At 35.9% G+C, this 17,498-nt stretch overlaps 1 protein-coding gene across 5 annotated transcripts in view; it reads left to right on the top strand.

Moving 5' to 3' along the window:
- The window catches only part of RICTOR (RPTOR independent companion of MTOR complex 2), a 140,086-nt gene that overhangs the window by 105,528 nt on the left and 17,060 nt on the right, over positions 1 to 17,498 (top strand). For 4 of the 5 annotated variants that reach the window (XM_005672429.3, XM_021076929.1, XM_021076927.1 and 1 more), the window contains 6 exons: positions 217 to 446; positions 2,282 to 3,290; positions 3,581 to 3,652; positions 7,032 to 7,209; positions 7,984 to 8,068; positions 8,827 to 9,060. In XM_005672429.3, the coding sequence (XP_005672486.2) occupies positions 217 to 446; positions 2,282 to 3,290; positions 3,581 to 3,652; positions 7,032 to 7,209; positions 7,984 to 8,068; positions 8,827 to 9,060 (1,808 nt within the window). The remainder of the gene's footprint in view (positions 1 to 216; positions 447 to 2,281; positions 3,291 to 3,580; positions 3,653 to 7,031; positions 7,210 to 7,983; positions 8,069 to 8,826; positions 9,061 to 17,498) is intronic. The other variant, XM_003359762.5, reaches the window with a different exon arrangement.

Raw genomic sequence — 17,498 nt, 5'->3', positions numbered from 1 at the left:
CCTCATAATTAGTATTTTTATTTGGATGATTTTTATGTTATTTATTGTTAATTATTGCCTAATTCATTTTTATATGTTTCTCCACAAGCTAAATAGTTTTTAATGGCTGTTAAAGAAAATGCAAATGGATATATAGCAAACTAATATTCTCTGGTTGCTTTAAGAAATCTCAGTTTTGGAATTATAAACTGTCATTACTACATCTTTTACTTACAGGACTTGTGTATATGTTCTTGGACTCATAGCCAAGACCAAACAAGGCTGTGATATTCTAAAATGTCACAACTGGGATGCTGTAAGGCACAGTCGCAAACATCCTTGGCCAGTGGTTCCAGATGATGTAGAACAACTTTGTAATGAACTCTCATCTATCCCAAGCACCCTGAGTTTGAACTCAGAGTCGACCAGCTCTAGACATAATAGTGAAAGTGAATCTGCACCATCCAGTGAGTATTGTAACATGGTCATATAGTTAGCCAAAACTAACTCTTGTGTTTGTAACATCACAGTTTAAATGACTTTTACATTCTTAATTTACCTTTTTCTGAGATAAATTAGCAGTAATAGCCTCTGGGAGAATATGTATCTTTTTACAACAGAGGTTATAGCCAGCAACCTACATTGTTCTCTCCCTTCCAAATAACCCTTTGGAAAATTTAGCTTATAGAGTTAAATAATAAGCCATGTGCCAGAAGAACCAGTCCCCCTTTCACTCACTTATTTTTTTCCTTTAAATCTTTTTAAGTTACAGGGTTGTTGAGCTATAGTATATTTGTTAAGACATTATATTCACATATTTTTGAAATAAGAGCTAAATTTTAAAATTAAATAGTAAATCTGTTAAAAGATAAGAGTATCAAAAATCAATTAAATGAAAAATGGTTTGTGGTTTTAAGCCCTCTGCTAAATTCTACTAATGCAGAAATTTTAAAACATGATTTTTTTTTTTTTTAGGAGATGGTACAAAATTTATCAAACCATATTTCACCAGATCTGAGACACCAAAAATTATAACATGCACCACTTCTTAAAAAATGCTGCCTATTGGCAAATGCGTCCTGATTTTAGAGATTTTAAGTACAAAAAATGCATATCTTAGAATTGACAAAATATGGAAGTACAACGCAGGGTACAAGTTTAAGGTTTTACTTTACCTTCTTTCAAAATATATTTGAACTAGTAATAATTTTTCAACAGAGAATTAATAAAAAATATAATAAAATCCCATAGATGTCATTTGAATCTTTTATTGGAGCTAGGCACTAAATTTAGATGCATTTCTTAGTACCTAAGTCAAAATGAGAAATAAATATGATTCGTTTAAACACAACTTTAAAATGTTGTGATTTGGGGGAGTTCCCATTGTGGCTCATTGGGTTAAGAATCCAACTAGCATCCATGAAGATGTGAGTTCGCTTCTAGGCCCCGCTCAGTGGGTTAAGGATCCAGTGTTGTGGATCACAGACATGGCTTAGGTCCCGTGTTGCTGTGGCTGTGGTGTAGGGTGGCAGCTGCAACTCTGATGCAACCCTTAGCCTGGGAACCTCCATATGCCACAGGTGTGACTCTAAAAAGAAAAAAAAAAAAAAAAAAAAGTTGTGACTTGGTTCTTTGTTTATTTTATTGCTTTTTAGGGCTGCGCATGCAACATATGGAAGTTCCCAGGCTAGGGGTCAAATCAGACTTCAGCTGCTGGCCTACACTATAGCTCATAGCAACACTGGATCTTTAACCCACTGAAAGGGATCAGGGATGGAACCCATGTCCTCATGGATACTAGTCAGGTTCCTTACCAGTGAGGCACAACAGGAACTCTTTGACTTGCTGCTTTATAAGTATAGTTTGTTTAAGAGTGGATATTCAGTTCTTAAAAGATTGATTTCACTTATTGTGATTTGAGTAAACCTCCAGGAATTTGTACCAGTTGAGTGAACATCCATAGTCAAGTCCTTTTTGCCTTTCATTTTATCTTGAATATTTGTAGGTTTTGGAAACTCTGGGATAATCAAAAGAAACTTTACATAAGCTATGCCATCCTGTAGTTTTTCTTTGGAAATAGCAGAAGATCCTCATAGTATATAATTTTATATTTTATTCAAGTATAAATTTTGGGTTTTAAGGAAGCTCTTTTTATGTAGCTTAGCAGTTTAACTCTTTATTCTTGAAAAAACTTTCCCTAGGTAACTTTCAAACAAAAATTTCCTGAATTATATAACTAATAGTTACTGTGATTTTTTGTCCTTTTTCAATGTGCTTTTATTAATTAGTCCTTTGATCATAGGTATGTTCATAATGGAGGATGACCGGTTTGGCAGCAGCTCTACTAGTACATTTTTCCTTGACATCAATGAAGATACAGAGCCAGCATTTTATGATCGACCTGGACCTATAAAGGATAAAAATTCATTCCCTTTCTTTGCTTCTAGTAAACTTGTGAAGAATCGTATCTTAAATTCGCTTACTTTACCTAATAAAAAACATCGTAGCAGCAGTGATCCAAAAGGAGGGAAACTGTCATCTGAAAATAAGACAAGCAATAGGCGGATCAGAACACTTACGGAGCCCAGTGTTGACTTTAATCATAGTGACGATTTCACACCCATGTCCACAGGACAGAAAACTCTACAATTAGAAACTTCATTTGTTGGGAATAAGCACATTGAAGACACTGGTAGTACTCCAAGTATTGGAGAGAATGACTTAAAATTCACCAAGAGTCTCGGTACAGAGAATCACAAAGAAAACACAAGCCGAGAGAGATTAGTTGTAGAAGGTTCAGCGAGCTCACATATGAAGATACGTAGCCAAAGTTTTAATACAGACACTACAACAAGTGGCATAAGTTCAATGAGCTCAAGTCCTTCACGAGAGACAGTAGGTGTAGATGCTACAACTGTGGACACAGACTGTGGAAGTATGAGTACTGTGGTAAGTACTAAAACTGTTAAGACAAGCCACTATTTGACGCCACAGTCTAACCATCTGTCTCTCTCTAAATCGAACTCAGTGTCCCTGGTGCCTCCAGGTTCTTCTCATACACTCCCTAGAAGAGCACAGTCCCTTAAAGCACCCTCTATTGCTACAATTAAAAGTCTAGCGGACTGTAACTTTAGTTACACAAGTTCTAGAGATGCCTTTGGCTACGCTACACTGAAAAGATTACAGCAACAAAGAATGCATCCATCCTTATCTCACTCTGAAGCTTTGGCATCTCCAGCAAAAGATGTGCTATTTACTGATACCATCACCATGAAGGCCAACAGCTTTGAGTCCAGGTTAACACCAAGCAGGTGAGAAATAATACATTTAAAAATGAACAATAATGGTTGCATTTTAACGGACTTAAATGTAAAGCATTAGCCAGGTTTTACATCTACATAAGCCTCAAAACTGACCTGTTGTAATTGTTTACTGTGGTAGGCTATAAGCTCCTAGTTACCCGATATGATTTGAAATGGATTCTTGCAGCTGCGAGGGGGGAAGAGAAACTCCTTTAGGCCCTGAAAATAAACATATATGCTTTGCAAGGACACTCAAGTCACGAGGTTTTTTTTTTTTATTTATTTCTCGCTTCTGCAAGGATCGATTTTAAAAAGAAGCATGTCGGGGGAATCAGGAGCTTAAGACCTACAATAACAAACAACCTTTTCAGGTAGGTCACTTTAAGGCTCCAAGAGTTGACCTTTTTTTTTTTTTTTTTTTTTTAAATTTCGGTACAATTATTTTCAGTTTAAGTAGAAATTATTAAGTAGGAACCAAGTGAACATTATTAAATAAATTACTTGGCCCCCAGGATTCAGCAGTAGCAGTTTGCCTGTGTTCAAGAATATTTGGGAGATTTCTATGCCATATCTAAATTGTATCAAGCTGGTCAAAGTAAACAATTTACATTTTACCTATAAAAAATATGCAGTATTAAGTTTGTTGCAAAAAAGCTCTAAATATTTTTGTTGGGTTGAATACTTCTAAAAATTTCCTCTAGTTTTAGATTGTTCATTTGCATTTTTTTTAATGGATTAATATTTGTCAAGGACTGAGACTAGTGCCTGGCACACATTAAGCACTCAATAAAAGCTATCATCATCACCACTGTTGTTATTGCTATACTGTTATTATTATTTTTGTCTTTTTAGGGCCGCACACATGGCATATGGAGGTTCCCAGGCTAGGGGTCAATTCGGAGCTATAACCGCCAGCCTATGCCACAGCCATGGCAACGCAGGATCCAAGCTGTGTCTGCCACCACATCTGCCACCTACGCCACCACTCATAGCAATGCCGGATCCTTAACCCAGAGTGAGGCCAGGGATCGAACCCACATCCTCATGGCTCCTAGTCGGGTTCATTAACCACTGAGCCACAAAGGAACTCACGACAGTTATTTTTTAATGTAATTTTTGGCTCTTACATAACCAAATTCTTAAAAGGTTATTAAGCAGTTTTGTTGCAATAATGCTAACACATTTAGTAGAAGAGGCTCCTTGTAGCAGATAAAGAATTTCATAAATTATGCAGTAATGTCTTACAGATTATCTGACACCCTCATCCCTCTCAACAGCTCACTAGTATAAATCTCTGTGGTGATGTTCACAAATTTTATTCAAAGGAGGTGTCTGACTGACTTTAAAATTTGTTGATGTTTATTCCAACAATTTTAGATATCAGATTTTCAAGCCTATAGAAGCAACAATTATAAGCTTCTAGTAGGGACACTGTGACAGGAAAGGATAGCTGATAAAATTGGTAGCAAAGAAGGAATCTTTAATACTATAATAAAATATTTGAAAACTCATAGACTACAACAGCTTAGTAGCATTCAACCAGGGACAGTAAATAAAAATAGCACACCAAAATAAGCAGTAAGGATATACCATCTTATATATAGCTCAGTATAATAACCAAGTGCTGTTAACTGTGAACCATCCAGTTAGGGTTATTTTGTCTCATTGAAGCAGGCATTTTTATCTAAATTGATTAAAACATAGATAAAAAGTTTCAGTGCTTAAATATTCATTAGAATAAACTAGAAAAGATGGCTGTCTCAAATAACTATTCCCTAATCAGTCTGGGTTCTTAGCATATTATTTACTGTTTTCTCTGTTAGAACAAGAGAAGGTATTTGGGAATTTTACTCCTGGAGTAAAAACATAGAAGATTAGTAGGTGTTTTTAATTTCTTGGGAAGAGACAAAAAGCAGTCAAGAGAAATAGGAATAGCTATACAAAGGCATGAAGACTTAATGAAAATCTCACGTTCATCTAACCTTTCACTTATTCTTCAAACTGTGAAGAATCACAGTTTGAATCAGTATTGTGAATCAAGTTCCATGGAGGAAAAACTTGCGTGAACATTAATTTTTGTATTCCTACTTCTTTCTTTGGTTAGTTCAGAAAAAATACAAATTTATTTTAAAACAATAGTTTGAAATCTATGCTGAGAAGATGTTTTTGTTGTTTCTTTATTAAATTAGAAGAGTAGTTATACTCATAGCTGTGTTATAATAGCATGAATCCAGCAGTCTTAAAAACCATATCTTACTGAGATATTTCCTTGTATAGCAGAAAAAATACTGAAGAAGGGATCCTTAATCTTGAGTTCTAATCCTGGCATTGGGTGAAGGAACTTGGAAAAAGTTCCATAAATTTTGCCATGATGTCTCATCCACTTGAAGTTCAAAAGTTTTGCAAATCTCATTAAATCTAGAACAAAGCCAGGTCAAACCGAAGCCATTGCAGTGACAACATTGGATCCTTAACCCACTGTGCCACAGGGGAACTCCTTCTGTTGTAAATCTGTATAGTAAAATTCATGAATTTTGAAGCATGTAGGCCTCAATTACTTCGTCTAGTGGAGATTGGACTAGATCAGTGGTTTTAAGCTCTTTTTAAATGTTACTTCTTAATAAAAGTAGAGAATATGGGAATATATGAAATATATATGGAAATGTATATTTTTATATGTGGGAATATGTAAAAATGGAGCTATTCAGGTTGAAATGGGTGTTGTGAAGGCAGTTAATTCAATAATTTCCCTTTCACTCCAGTAGTCTTTGCAGAGTTTTATGGAATCAGAGAGGTATGACAGTAAAATTTAAAAACTACTGACCTATTTTATAAAATTTATAAAATTAAATTATGTGTGGTTTTTAGGTGAAAATTAGTGGAAAGTAGGAATGGTTTTTGCTATGATAATTTTTGTAGCTTTCTATTTATGAAGTATTTATGTGTTTTTCAAGACCTTCATTTTAATTTCAGGCTATATTATTACATTTCAGATGACTTGAGTTTTCAACTGGCAACATACATATACTGTGAAACTTTGTGTAATGCTTTGTACATACAAAGCAGGTGTACAGAAATATTTTATCATGTCTGTTGCATGAATATGACTTTATGTGAAAAGTGTATCTTATGGAAATATCAGTATTCCGTATTGCAGAATCACTGATGAGAATGCATTGAGGAAAAATATCTCTGCTTTATAAAATCTATCTCTTGTAATAGTTCTATATAATACCTTTCTTATTGTTTTGTGTCTTTGTGTTACAAAATCTTATGCTGATAAAGCATTACAGTACCTACCACACAAAGAATAAGTGATCATTCTTATTTTAATGAAAGTAATGTTAAATAGAGATAGTTGATGTGCCCTTAGTTGTATGATAGCAAATCTAGCAGTCTCAGTGAAGGTCATCCTTAGATAACCGCTCTGACTTCTGAGGTCAGTTTTTTGTTTTGTTTTATTTCTGGATGTTGAAAGTTATCTTTAATTGCTCACCTTTTCACTTTCACCTGGGAGACCATACAGTTGTTTTTGGTCAACAGTCAACATTACATAATGGCTTTTTATATATCAATTTATAAGAGATAAATATTTCCAATTATTTATAATGTTCTCAGTAAACAAGATGGCAGTGTTTAGTACTTGACTGGCTTCCTCTTTTTTATGAAGGTATGAAAATAAACTAATTTCTTTATATGATTGATATTACAAATCAAGAAACTAATGCAGTTTTTTTAATGGCATTATAGGTTCATGAAAGCTTTAAGTTATGCTTCGTTAGATAAAGAAGATTTATTAAGTCCTATTAACCAAAATACCCTGCAGCGATCTTCCTCCGTGAGGTCCATGGTGTCCAGTGCGACTTACGGTAGCTCAGATGACTACATTGGTCTTGCCCTTCCAGTAGACATCAATGATATATTCCAGGTATCATAAATTCTGTTTTCTTGTGAGTTGGTTTACTGTTTTTTCATATTCTATAACTGCTTACTAGGAATTATAATCTAGAGTGAAATTATAACTTGGGGGAAAGCGATTTTTTTTAAGGTAGTTTTATTTAAAGAAATTCTGTGATGAAAATTATTTCACTTTTCTCAACTATTCTATTCTCTTTTATTTAGCATCTCTAGGTCCTCAGAACACTATCCTTTTCTTCTCTTATCATACCAAAACAGTATCTTGTTTCTCTATCAGTCTGTTCTCTGTAGCAAATTTTAGTTCCTGGTTTTGCTTTTTAGTTATATTTGAGTTATTACTTGTTGGTTTTTTAAATTGAGATGTAATTGACACATAACACTGTGTAAGTTTGAAGTGTATGATGTACACATTATTTTATGTAATCCTTAACTCCGTTTATCCCATACATGGCAGCCACTTGTGGTAGTCCCATAAAAAACTCAGAAATCTCTAGATGAGAGATAGTACTGAAGAATACACATTTATTTAGAAGTCTAAAGACATTCCAGATAAATAATTGTTTTAATATCCACTTAAATCATCAAGAATAAATAAGACTTTAAAGGTTTTATGCTATTCTGTCAAATTTTGACTTGATTTAATAACCCTCTTCAGTAATCTTATGATTACAAGTTCATGTGGTATAGTAATTCAGTTTAAATTATATTTCATTTAATTGTACTAACATTCATAAAGTGAATTTCTTTTTATAATAGGACTTACCATGATTTATGTCTATTTTAGGTAAAGGATATTCCCTATTTTCAGACAAAAAACATACCTCCACATGATGATCGAGGTGCAAGAGTATTTGCCCATGATGCAGGAGGTAACATATGGTTTTTTTTCTCCTCTATATTAAAAAGAAAATTCTTCTCAGTAGGATGACACTCAAAATTCAGGTATACTTACTTTTGGATCAGCTTTAAAAAAATATAAGCAAAACAGTTGTTTGAGTACTTTAACATTAAACCACAGTATTTTTGTTGCGTGTGTGGAGAACTTAGGAAACAACTAAGTACCTAGCTTCTCAAAAGGACAAAAACCAAATGAAGTGCTTCTGTTTTAAACAAATAAATAATAACATAAAAAAATTGTAATACCCTCATATGTCTAAGAAACAGCTGTTTGGAGGAAAACGAAGAAAAATGTGCTTATACAGTATAGGATCTCTCTTTATTATGAGAGATCCTGTACTGTATAAGTATTTTCATTGATACATGCATATCAGCCACAGACTTAAAGCTTTATAATCGTGATTTTTTTTTTTCTTAACAAGGACCTCTTTAGACTCCAAATTACTACTTTTCTTTATGCAAATATTGAGAGTAATTGAAATGATGCCTTAATTGTATAATCTTTTTTATTTTGTTTTTAAAACATCATCTTAATATAAACATATCTGCTGTTTAAAACAAATTACCTTTTTTTCTCCCCAGTTAAGATTAGATTTGAAGTCCTTGAAAGAGTTCTGGTTTTCTTTCCTACTTTTCCTTCTTTAAAATTTCGTGTAGTTTAAGGCACCTTGAACCATGTGTCATTGATACTTTCTTCATCAGATTATGTTTTATATTTACTTATGCACAGGTCTTCCATCTGGAACTGGAGGTCTTGTAAAAAACTCTTTTCACTTGCTACGACAGCAGATGAGTCTCACGGAAATAATGAATTCAATCCATTCAGATGCTTCTCTGTTTTTAGAAAGTACAGAAGACACTGGACTACAGGAACATACAGACGATAACTGCCTTTATTGTGTCTGTATTGAAATTCTGGGTTTCCAGCCCAGTAACCAACTGAGTGCAATTTGTAGTCATTCAGGTGAGTGATTATGTCCTTCTAGATGAATCCAACTGAATTTGAATCTTCTCTAGTCACAAGTCCTCTCTCAGCCCTGTTAATCATCCCAACTCCATTCTCACTACATCGCACTTTGTTCAATCACTTAGCATCTCCCTTTTGGAGCGTTAGTGTTTCAGTCTTCAATTTTGGCCCCTTCCAATTCATCTCCTATACATTGCCTGGGATATCTGTTGCCAGTTCTTTACTGATTATTCATGTCCAGCATACAAGACTCTAAATGTGATCTTTCTGTTGTCTTTTGCACCATTCTCCTGTCTTATAATTGATTTACCATTACTGACGTAATGTTTTTGAACAGACTGTGTTCTTTTTTATGATTCTAGGCATGAAAAATGTGTTTTCCCTGCTGTTCCCTCTTACACCCTCCCTTCTCACACACATGCAAGCTAACACACAGACACAGTCCATTTGGCAAGCCCATCTCATCCTCAATTTTATCTCCAAAGCTTTCTCTCATCCTCTTAGTCAGATGTTGACACTTCTTTTTCTTCATTTTCATTGCCCTTTGTACATAGATTTATTGTGATAATATATTACTTAGTTATTTTTTAGTTCCTTCAGGGTATGGTCTTTTGCATCTTTTCATTTTTATCTTTCCAAACCTAGCTGCATACTGCTTTATACACTAGGCACTCGATATGTTTTTGGTGAGGGAGTAAATAAATCAGATCCAGGTGCAAGCACATATATTAGCTATTTCAAATTAGTATATGTGTGTTTAAAGTATTATTATAGTACTTTTCTTGGTGAATATCATTTAGACACCCTCAGAAAAACCTAATGATACTAAGTCCTCTGGCTTATTCATCCAGATTTCTCCTTGGTATTCTGATTCAGAGCGTCCCAGCTGATGGGTGGCAGCACACCAATGAACCACAAGTAGGACATGGATGTGCTGAGATATTAATCCCCTCAGTGCCTTCATGCACCGGTTGGGTTTGGGTTTGACAGACCCTTGGACTAGGCTTTTCTCTTCATGAGTAGTTCTGTCCAGGAACCTAGCATGCTGTAATTATTTTCATTTTCTGGGAGTGAAAGGTTTGGGCAGTATTCAGATGTATTGTACACAGTGATGAAGATGCTGTTTTAAATCATTTGTCTACACATCGTGATATTTTAGTTCTTGCAAGTTCTGTTTCTTCATTTACTCATCAGCAAATACTTATGAAGCACTTAATATGGAGTTTTGCTATACCCTTTTTTTAAATTTTTGGTCCTTTTTGTCTTCATAGGGCTGCACCCATGGCATATGGAGGTTCCCAGGCTAGGGGTCTAATCAAAGCTGCTGCCGCTGGCCTATGCCAGAGCCATAGCAACGCCAGATCTGAGCTGCATCTGCAACCTACACCACAGCTCAAGACAATGCCAGATCCTTAACCCACTGAGTGAGACCAGGGATCAAACATGCAACCTCATGATTCCTAGTTGGATTCATTTCCACTGCGCCACGATGGGAAATCTTGTTATACTCTTTTCTCTTATTTATCAAACGAAAAACAGGAAAACCAGCCCCCTAGTTACCCCCCTAGTCACAAGACAGTCCCAGCTACTTCTAATCCACTTGTGGTCTCTAACTGGGCTGGTAAGTGGAGGAAGATGTGCTGCAGTCAGCAAGACTCTCACCTTGGCACAGTCATTGGAGCCCCTTGGCTTGTTATTCTCATAATGTGAAGTGTTAGATTGGGGAGCAGAAGGGGGAGAATAACTCTTAATTGGGAAATGATTACAATTTACCACTGATGATCCTCTCAGAGGTGTGAAGGGAGGGAGGCTAATTGTTAGAGTCACTGTACCTTTACTCATTCACGCATCCAACGTACTATTATGCCACTACTGTGGGTTAGGCATTAAACTAGATGCTAGTGAAACAATTGTGAGAGGAAAAAAAATTTTAAAAGGCACTATTCTTACACTCTTTGAGCTGTAGTGCAGTAGGAAAGGAACTGGATAGATTGATCACTAGATTAATCAATCAATACACAAATAAAATACTATATTTGTTGGAGTTCCTGTAGTGACACAGCAGAAACTAATCCGACTAGGAACCATGAGGTTGCAGGTTCAATCCCTGGCCTTGCTCAGTGGGTTGAGGATCCGCTGTTGCCATGAGCTGTGGTGTAGGTCACAGATGCAGCTCAGATCTGGCATTGGTGTGGCTGTGGTGCAGGCTGGCAGCTTAGCTCCAATTAGACCCCTAGGCTGGGAACCTCCATGTGCCATGGGTACTGCCCTAAAAAGACAAAAATACAAAAATATATATATATTTGTAACAAGTGCCATCAAGAATGTGTTTGTAGTATTAGCAAAGGAATATAACCAAGCAGGCAGATCAAAGGAGAAACTTCTGAAGAATTACTATTGAGCTGTGGTCAAAAGAATGAATAGTAGCTAAGTGAAGATTAGAGTGTAGAGAATTTTAAGACAAAGGAAGTAGCATGATAAAGGTCTTCTTTGATGGGAGCAAACATGGGAAGTAGAAGGGACTAAAATGACCCATTTGAATGGAGCCCAGAAAGCAAAGGGAGAAGGAGATGGAGGATCAGCCTAGAAAGATAGGTAGAGACCAGGTTCTGCAGATCATTTCCTACACAGAGTGGACCAGTAGCAGCAGCATCCCTGAGTGTTTGTTAGAGATGCAGAGTCTCAAACTCTGCCCCACACTGAGAATCAGAATCTGCATTTTATTCACGTACATGTTAATGTTTGAGAAGCACTGCTGTTGGCCATATTAAGGACTTTGTGAGTCAGAAATGAGACATCTTTATTATTAATGGCAGATAACTAAAAATAGTCCATCTACTATTTAATGATCATTTTATTATTTATTATTTTTATAATTTTTTAAATTTTCCCACTGTACAGCAAGGAGGTCAGGTTATCCTTACATGTATACATTACAATTACATTTTTCCCCCACCCTTTCTTCTGTTGCAACATGAGTATCTAGGCAAAGTTCTCAATGCTATTCAGCAGGATCTTCTTGTAAATATATTCTAAGTTGTGTCTGATAAGCCCAAGCTCCCGATCCCTCCCACTCCCTCCCCCTCCCATCAGGCAGCCACAAGTCTCTTTTCCAAGTCCATGATTTTCTTTTCTGAGGAGATGTTCATTTGTACTGGATATTAGATTCCAGTTATAAGTGATATCATATGGTATTTGTCTTTGTCTTTCTGGCTCATTTCACTCAGGATGAGATTCTCTAGTTCCATCCATGTTGCTGCAAATGGCATTATGTCATTCCTTTCTATGGCTGAGTAGTATTCCATTGCGTGTATATACCACCTCTTCCGAATCCAATCATCTGTCGATGGACATGTGGGTTGTTTCCATGTCCTGGCTACTGTGAATAGTGCTGCAATGAACATGCAGGTGCACGTGTCTCTTTTAAGTAGAGTTTTGTCCGGATAGATGCCCGAGAGTGGGATTGCGGGGTCATATGGAAGTTCTATGTATAGTTTTCTAAGGTATCTCCAAACTGTTCTCCATAGTGGCTGTACCAGTTTACATTCCCACCAACAGTGCAGGAGGGTTCCCTTTTCTCCACAGCCCCTCCAACACTTGTTATTTGTGGATTTATTAATGATGGCCATTCTGACTGGTGTGAGGTGATATCTCATGGTAGTTTTGATTTGCATTTCTCTTATAATCAGTGATGTTGAGCATCTTTTCATGTGTTTGCTGGCCATCTGTATATCTTCCTTGGAGAAATGTCTATTCAGGTCTTTTGCCCATTTTTCCATTGATTGATTGGCTTTTTTGCTGTTGGGTTGTATAAGTTGTTTATATATTCTAGAGATTAAGCCCTTGTCAGTTGCATCATTTGAAACTGTTTTCTCCCATTCTGTAAGTTGTCTTTTTGTTTTCTTTTTGGTTTCCTTTGCTGTGCAAAAGCTTGTCAGTTTGATGAGGTCCCATGGGTTTATTTTTGCTCTAATTTCTATTGCTTTGGGAGATTGACCTGAGAAAATTCATGATGTTGATGTCAGAGAGTGTTTTGCCTATGTTCTCTTCTAGGAGTTTGATGGTGTCCTGTCGCATATATAAGTCTTTCAGCCATTTTGAGTTTATTTTTGTGCATGGTGTGAGGGTGTGTTCTAGTTTCATTGCTTTGCATGCAGCTGTCCAGGTTTCCCAGCAATGCTTGCTGAATAGACTTTCTTTTTCCCATTTTATGTTCTTGCCTCCCTTGTCAAAGGTTAATTGACCATAGGTGTCAGGGTTTATTTCCGGATTCTCTATTCTGTTCCATTGGTCTGTCTGTCTGTTTTGATACCAGTACCACACTGTTTTGATGACTGTGGCTTTGTAGTATTTCTTGAAGTCTGGGAGAGTTATGCCTCCTGCTTGGTTTTTGTTTCTCAGGATTGCTTTGGCGATTCTGGGTCTTTTGTGGTTCCATATAAATGTTTGGATTGTTTGTTCTAGTTCTGTGAAAAATGTCATGGGTAATTTGATAGGGATTGCATTGAATCTGTAGATTGCTTTGGGTAGGATGGCCATTTTCACAATATTGATTTTCCCAATCCAGGAACATGGAATATCTTTCCATTTCTTTACATCTTCTTTGATTTCTTTGATTAAAGTTTTATAGTTCTCGGCATATAGGTCCTTTACCTCCTTGGTCAGGTGTATTCCGAGGTATTTGATTTTGTGAGGTGCAATTTTAAAAGGTATCGTATTTTTGTATTCCTTTTCTAATGTTTCATTGCTGGTATACAGAAATGCAACTGACTTCTGAATGTTAATCTTATATCCTGCTACTTTGCTGAATTGATTAATCAGTTCAAGTCGTTTTGGGGTTGAGTCCTTAGGGTTTTCTATGTATAGTATCATGTCATCTGCATACAGTGACAGTTTGATCTCTTCTCTTCCTATATGGATGCCTTTTATTTCTTTTGTTTGTCTAATTGCTGTGGCTAGGACTTCCAAAACGATGTTGAAGAGCAGTGGTGAGAGTGGGCATCGCTGTCTTGTTCCAGATTTGAGTGAGAAGGTTTTCAGTTTTTCCCCATTGAGTATTATATTTGCTGTGGGTTTATCATAAATGGCTTTGATTATATTCAGGAATGTTCCCTCTATACCCACTTTGGCGAGGGTCTTGATCATGAATGGATGTTGGACTTTGTCAAATGCTTTTTCTGCGTCTATTGAGATGATCATATGATTTTTGACTTTTTTTTTGTTAATGTGGTGTATGATGCTGATTGATTTGCATACGTTGAACCATCCTTGTGAACCTGGGATGAACCCAACCTGGTCATGGTGTATAATTTTTTTGGTATGTTGTTGGATTCGGTTGGCTAAGATTTTGTTGAGAATTTTTGCATCTATATTCATCAATGATATTGGGCGATAGTTTTCTTTTTTGGTGGTATCTCTGTCTGGTTTTGGAATGAGGGTGATGGTGGCGTCATAGAATGTCTTTGGGAGTATTCCTTCTTTTTCAACCTTTTGAAAGAGTTTAAGGAGGATGGGCACCAATTCCTCTTTATATGTTTGATAGAATTCACCTGTGAAGCCATCTGGTCCTGGACTTTTATTTGTAGGGAGTGATTTTATGACCTCTTCAATTTCATTTCTAGTGATGGGTCTGTTCAGTTGGTCTGTTTCTTCTTGACTCAGTTTTGGCAGCTGTAAGATTCTAGAAAATTGTCCATTTCTTCCAGATTGTCAACTTGTTGCCGTGTAGTTGTTCATAGTATTCTCTTATGGTTTTTTGTATTTCTGCTGTATCCGTTGTGATTTCTCCCTTTTCATTTATAATTTTGGTTATTTGGGTTCTTTCTCTCCTCTTTTTAGTGAGTCTGGCCAGGGGTTTGTCAATTTTGTTTACCTTTTCAAAGTACCAGCTCTTGGTTTTATTAATTTTCTCTATTGTTTTTTGAGTCTCTATTTTATTGATTTCTTCTTTGATCTTTATAATTTCCTTCCTTCTGCTGACTTTAGGACTTTTTTGTTCTTCTTTTTCTAATTCATTTAGGTGGAGGGTTAAGTTGTCAATTTGGGATCTTTCTTCTTTTTTGAGAAAGGCCTGTATTGCTATAAATTTCCCTCTGAGCACTGCTTTCGCAGCATCCCATAGATTTTGAGAGGTGGTGTCTTCATTATCATTTGTTTCAAGGTAGTTTTTAATTTCCTTCTTGATTTCCTCATTGACCCATTGGTTTTTTAGTAGCATGTTGTTTAGTCTCCATGGAGTAGGTTTTTTCTCTTTGCTTTTCCCATGGTTGATTTCTAATTTCATGGCATTGTGGTCAGAGAAGATACTTGAGATAATTTCTATGCTCCTAAATTTATTGAGATTCGCTTTGTGTCCCAATATGTGGTTGATTCTTGAGAATGTTCCATGAGCATTTGAGAAGAATGTGTATTCTGCTTTTTTTGGATGTAGTGTCCTGAAGATATCAATTAAGTCTAACTTTTGCATGTGTCTTTTTCAAGGAAAGTTTTGTCCAGGTATATGCCCAATAGTGGGATTGCTGGGTCATATGGTAGTTCCATAGTGGTTGTACTACAATCCCACCAGCAGTGCAGGAGGATTCCCTTTTCTCCACATCCTCTCCAGCATTTGTTATTTGTGAACTTACTAATGATGGCCATTCTGACTGGTGTGAGGTGGTACTTCATAGTAGTTTTGATTTGCATTTCTCTAATAATCAGGGATGTTGAACTTTTTTCATGTGCTTTTTGTCCATCTGTATATCTTTTTGGGAGAAATGTCTATTCAGGTCTTTTGCTCATTTTTCAATTAGGTTGTTGGCTTTTTTGCTGTTGAGTAGTATAAGTTTGTATATTTTAGAGATTAAGCCCTTGTCAGTTGCATTGCTTGAAACTATTTTCTCCCATTGTGTAAGTTGTCTTTTTTTTTTTTTTTTTTTTTTTTTAATGATTTCCTTTGCTGTGCAAAAGCTTGTCAGTTTGATTAGGTTCCATTGGTTTATTTTTGCTTTTATTTCTATTGCTTTGGGAGACATTTGTACAGTTGATGTCAGAGAATGTTTTGCCTATGTTCTCCTCTAGGAGTTTGATGATATTTTGTCTTATGTTTAAGTGTTTAATCCATTTTGAAGTTATTTTGGTGCATGGTGTTAGGGCATGTTCCAGTTTCATTGCTTTGCATGCAGCTATCCAGTTTTCCCAGCACCACTTCCTGAAAAGACTGTCTTTTTCCCATTTTATATTCTTGCCTCCTTTGTCGAAGATTAATTGTGTCTGGGTTTATTTCTGGGTTCTCTATTTTGTTCTGTTGGTCTGTATGTCTGTTTTGGTACCGGTACCACACTGTCTTGATGACTGTGGCTTTGTAATATTGCCTGAAGTCTGGGAGAGTTATGCCTCCTGCTTGGTTTTTTGTTTCTCAGGATTGCTTTGGCGATTCTGGGTCTTTTGTGGTTCCATATAAATATTTGGATTGTTTATTCTAGTTCTGTGAAAAATGTCATGGGTAATTTGATAGGGATTGCATTGAATCTGTAGATTGCTTTGGGTAATATGGCCATTTTTACAATATTAATTTTTCCAAGCCAGGAGCATGGAATATCTTTCCATTTCTTTGAATCCTCTTTAATTTCCTTGATTAATGTTATATAGTTCTCAGCATATAAATCTTTACTTCCTTGGTCAGGTTTATTCACAGGTATTTGATTTTTTGGGGGTACAATTTTAAAAGGTATTGTATTTTTGTATTGCTTTTCTAATATTTCATTGTTAGTATACAGAAATGGAACTGATTAATCTTATATCCTGCTACTTTGCTGAATTTGTTGATCAGTTCAAGCAATTTTGGGGTTGAGTCCTTAGGGTTTTCTATACATAGTATCATGTCATTTGCACATAGTCACAGTTTTACCTCTTTTCTTCCAATTTATTTATTTTGTGCATCTGGTTGCTGTGGCTAGGACTTCCAATACTATGTTGAATAACAGTGGTGAGAGTGAGCATCCTTGTCTTGTTCCAGATTTTAGTGGGAAGGCTTTCAGCTTTTCTCTATGGAGTATTATATTTGCTGTGGGTTTGTCGTAAGTGGCTTTTATTATGTTAAAGTATGTTCCCTCTCTATCTGCTTGGGTAAAAGTTTTTATCATGAATGGATGTTGGACTTTGTCAAGTGCTTTTTCTGCATCTGTTGAGATGATCATGTGGTTTTAACTTTTCTTTTGTTAATGTGGTGTATGATGTTGATTGATTTGTGAATGTTGAATCATCCTTGTGAACCTGGGATGAATCCCACTTGGTTGTGATGTATGATCTTTTTGATATGTTGTTGGATTCTGTTGGCTAAAATTTTGTTAAGAATTTTTGCATCTGTACTCATCAAAGATATTGGCATATGGTTTTCTTTTTTGGTGGTATCTTTGTCTGGTTTTGGTATTAGGGTGATAGAATGTGTTTGGGAG

The sequence above is a fragment of the Sus scrofa genome, chromosome 16 (assembly GCF_000003025.6).
Source record: "Sus scrofa isolate TJ Tabasco breed Duroc chromosome 16, Sscrofa11.1, whole genome shotgun sequence".
Lineage (NCBI taxonomy): Eukaryota > Metazoa > Chordata > Mammalia > Artiodactyla > Suidae > Sus > Sus scrofa.
The sequence above is the reverse complement of the archived record's forward strand: the minus strand, read 5'-3'. Positions and strand labels throughout refer to the sequence as shown.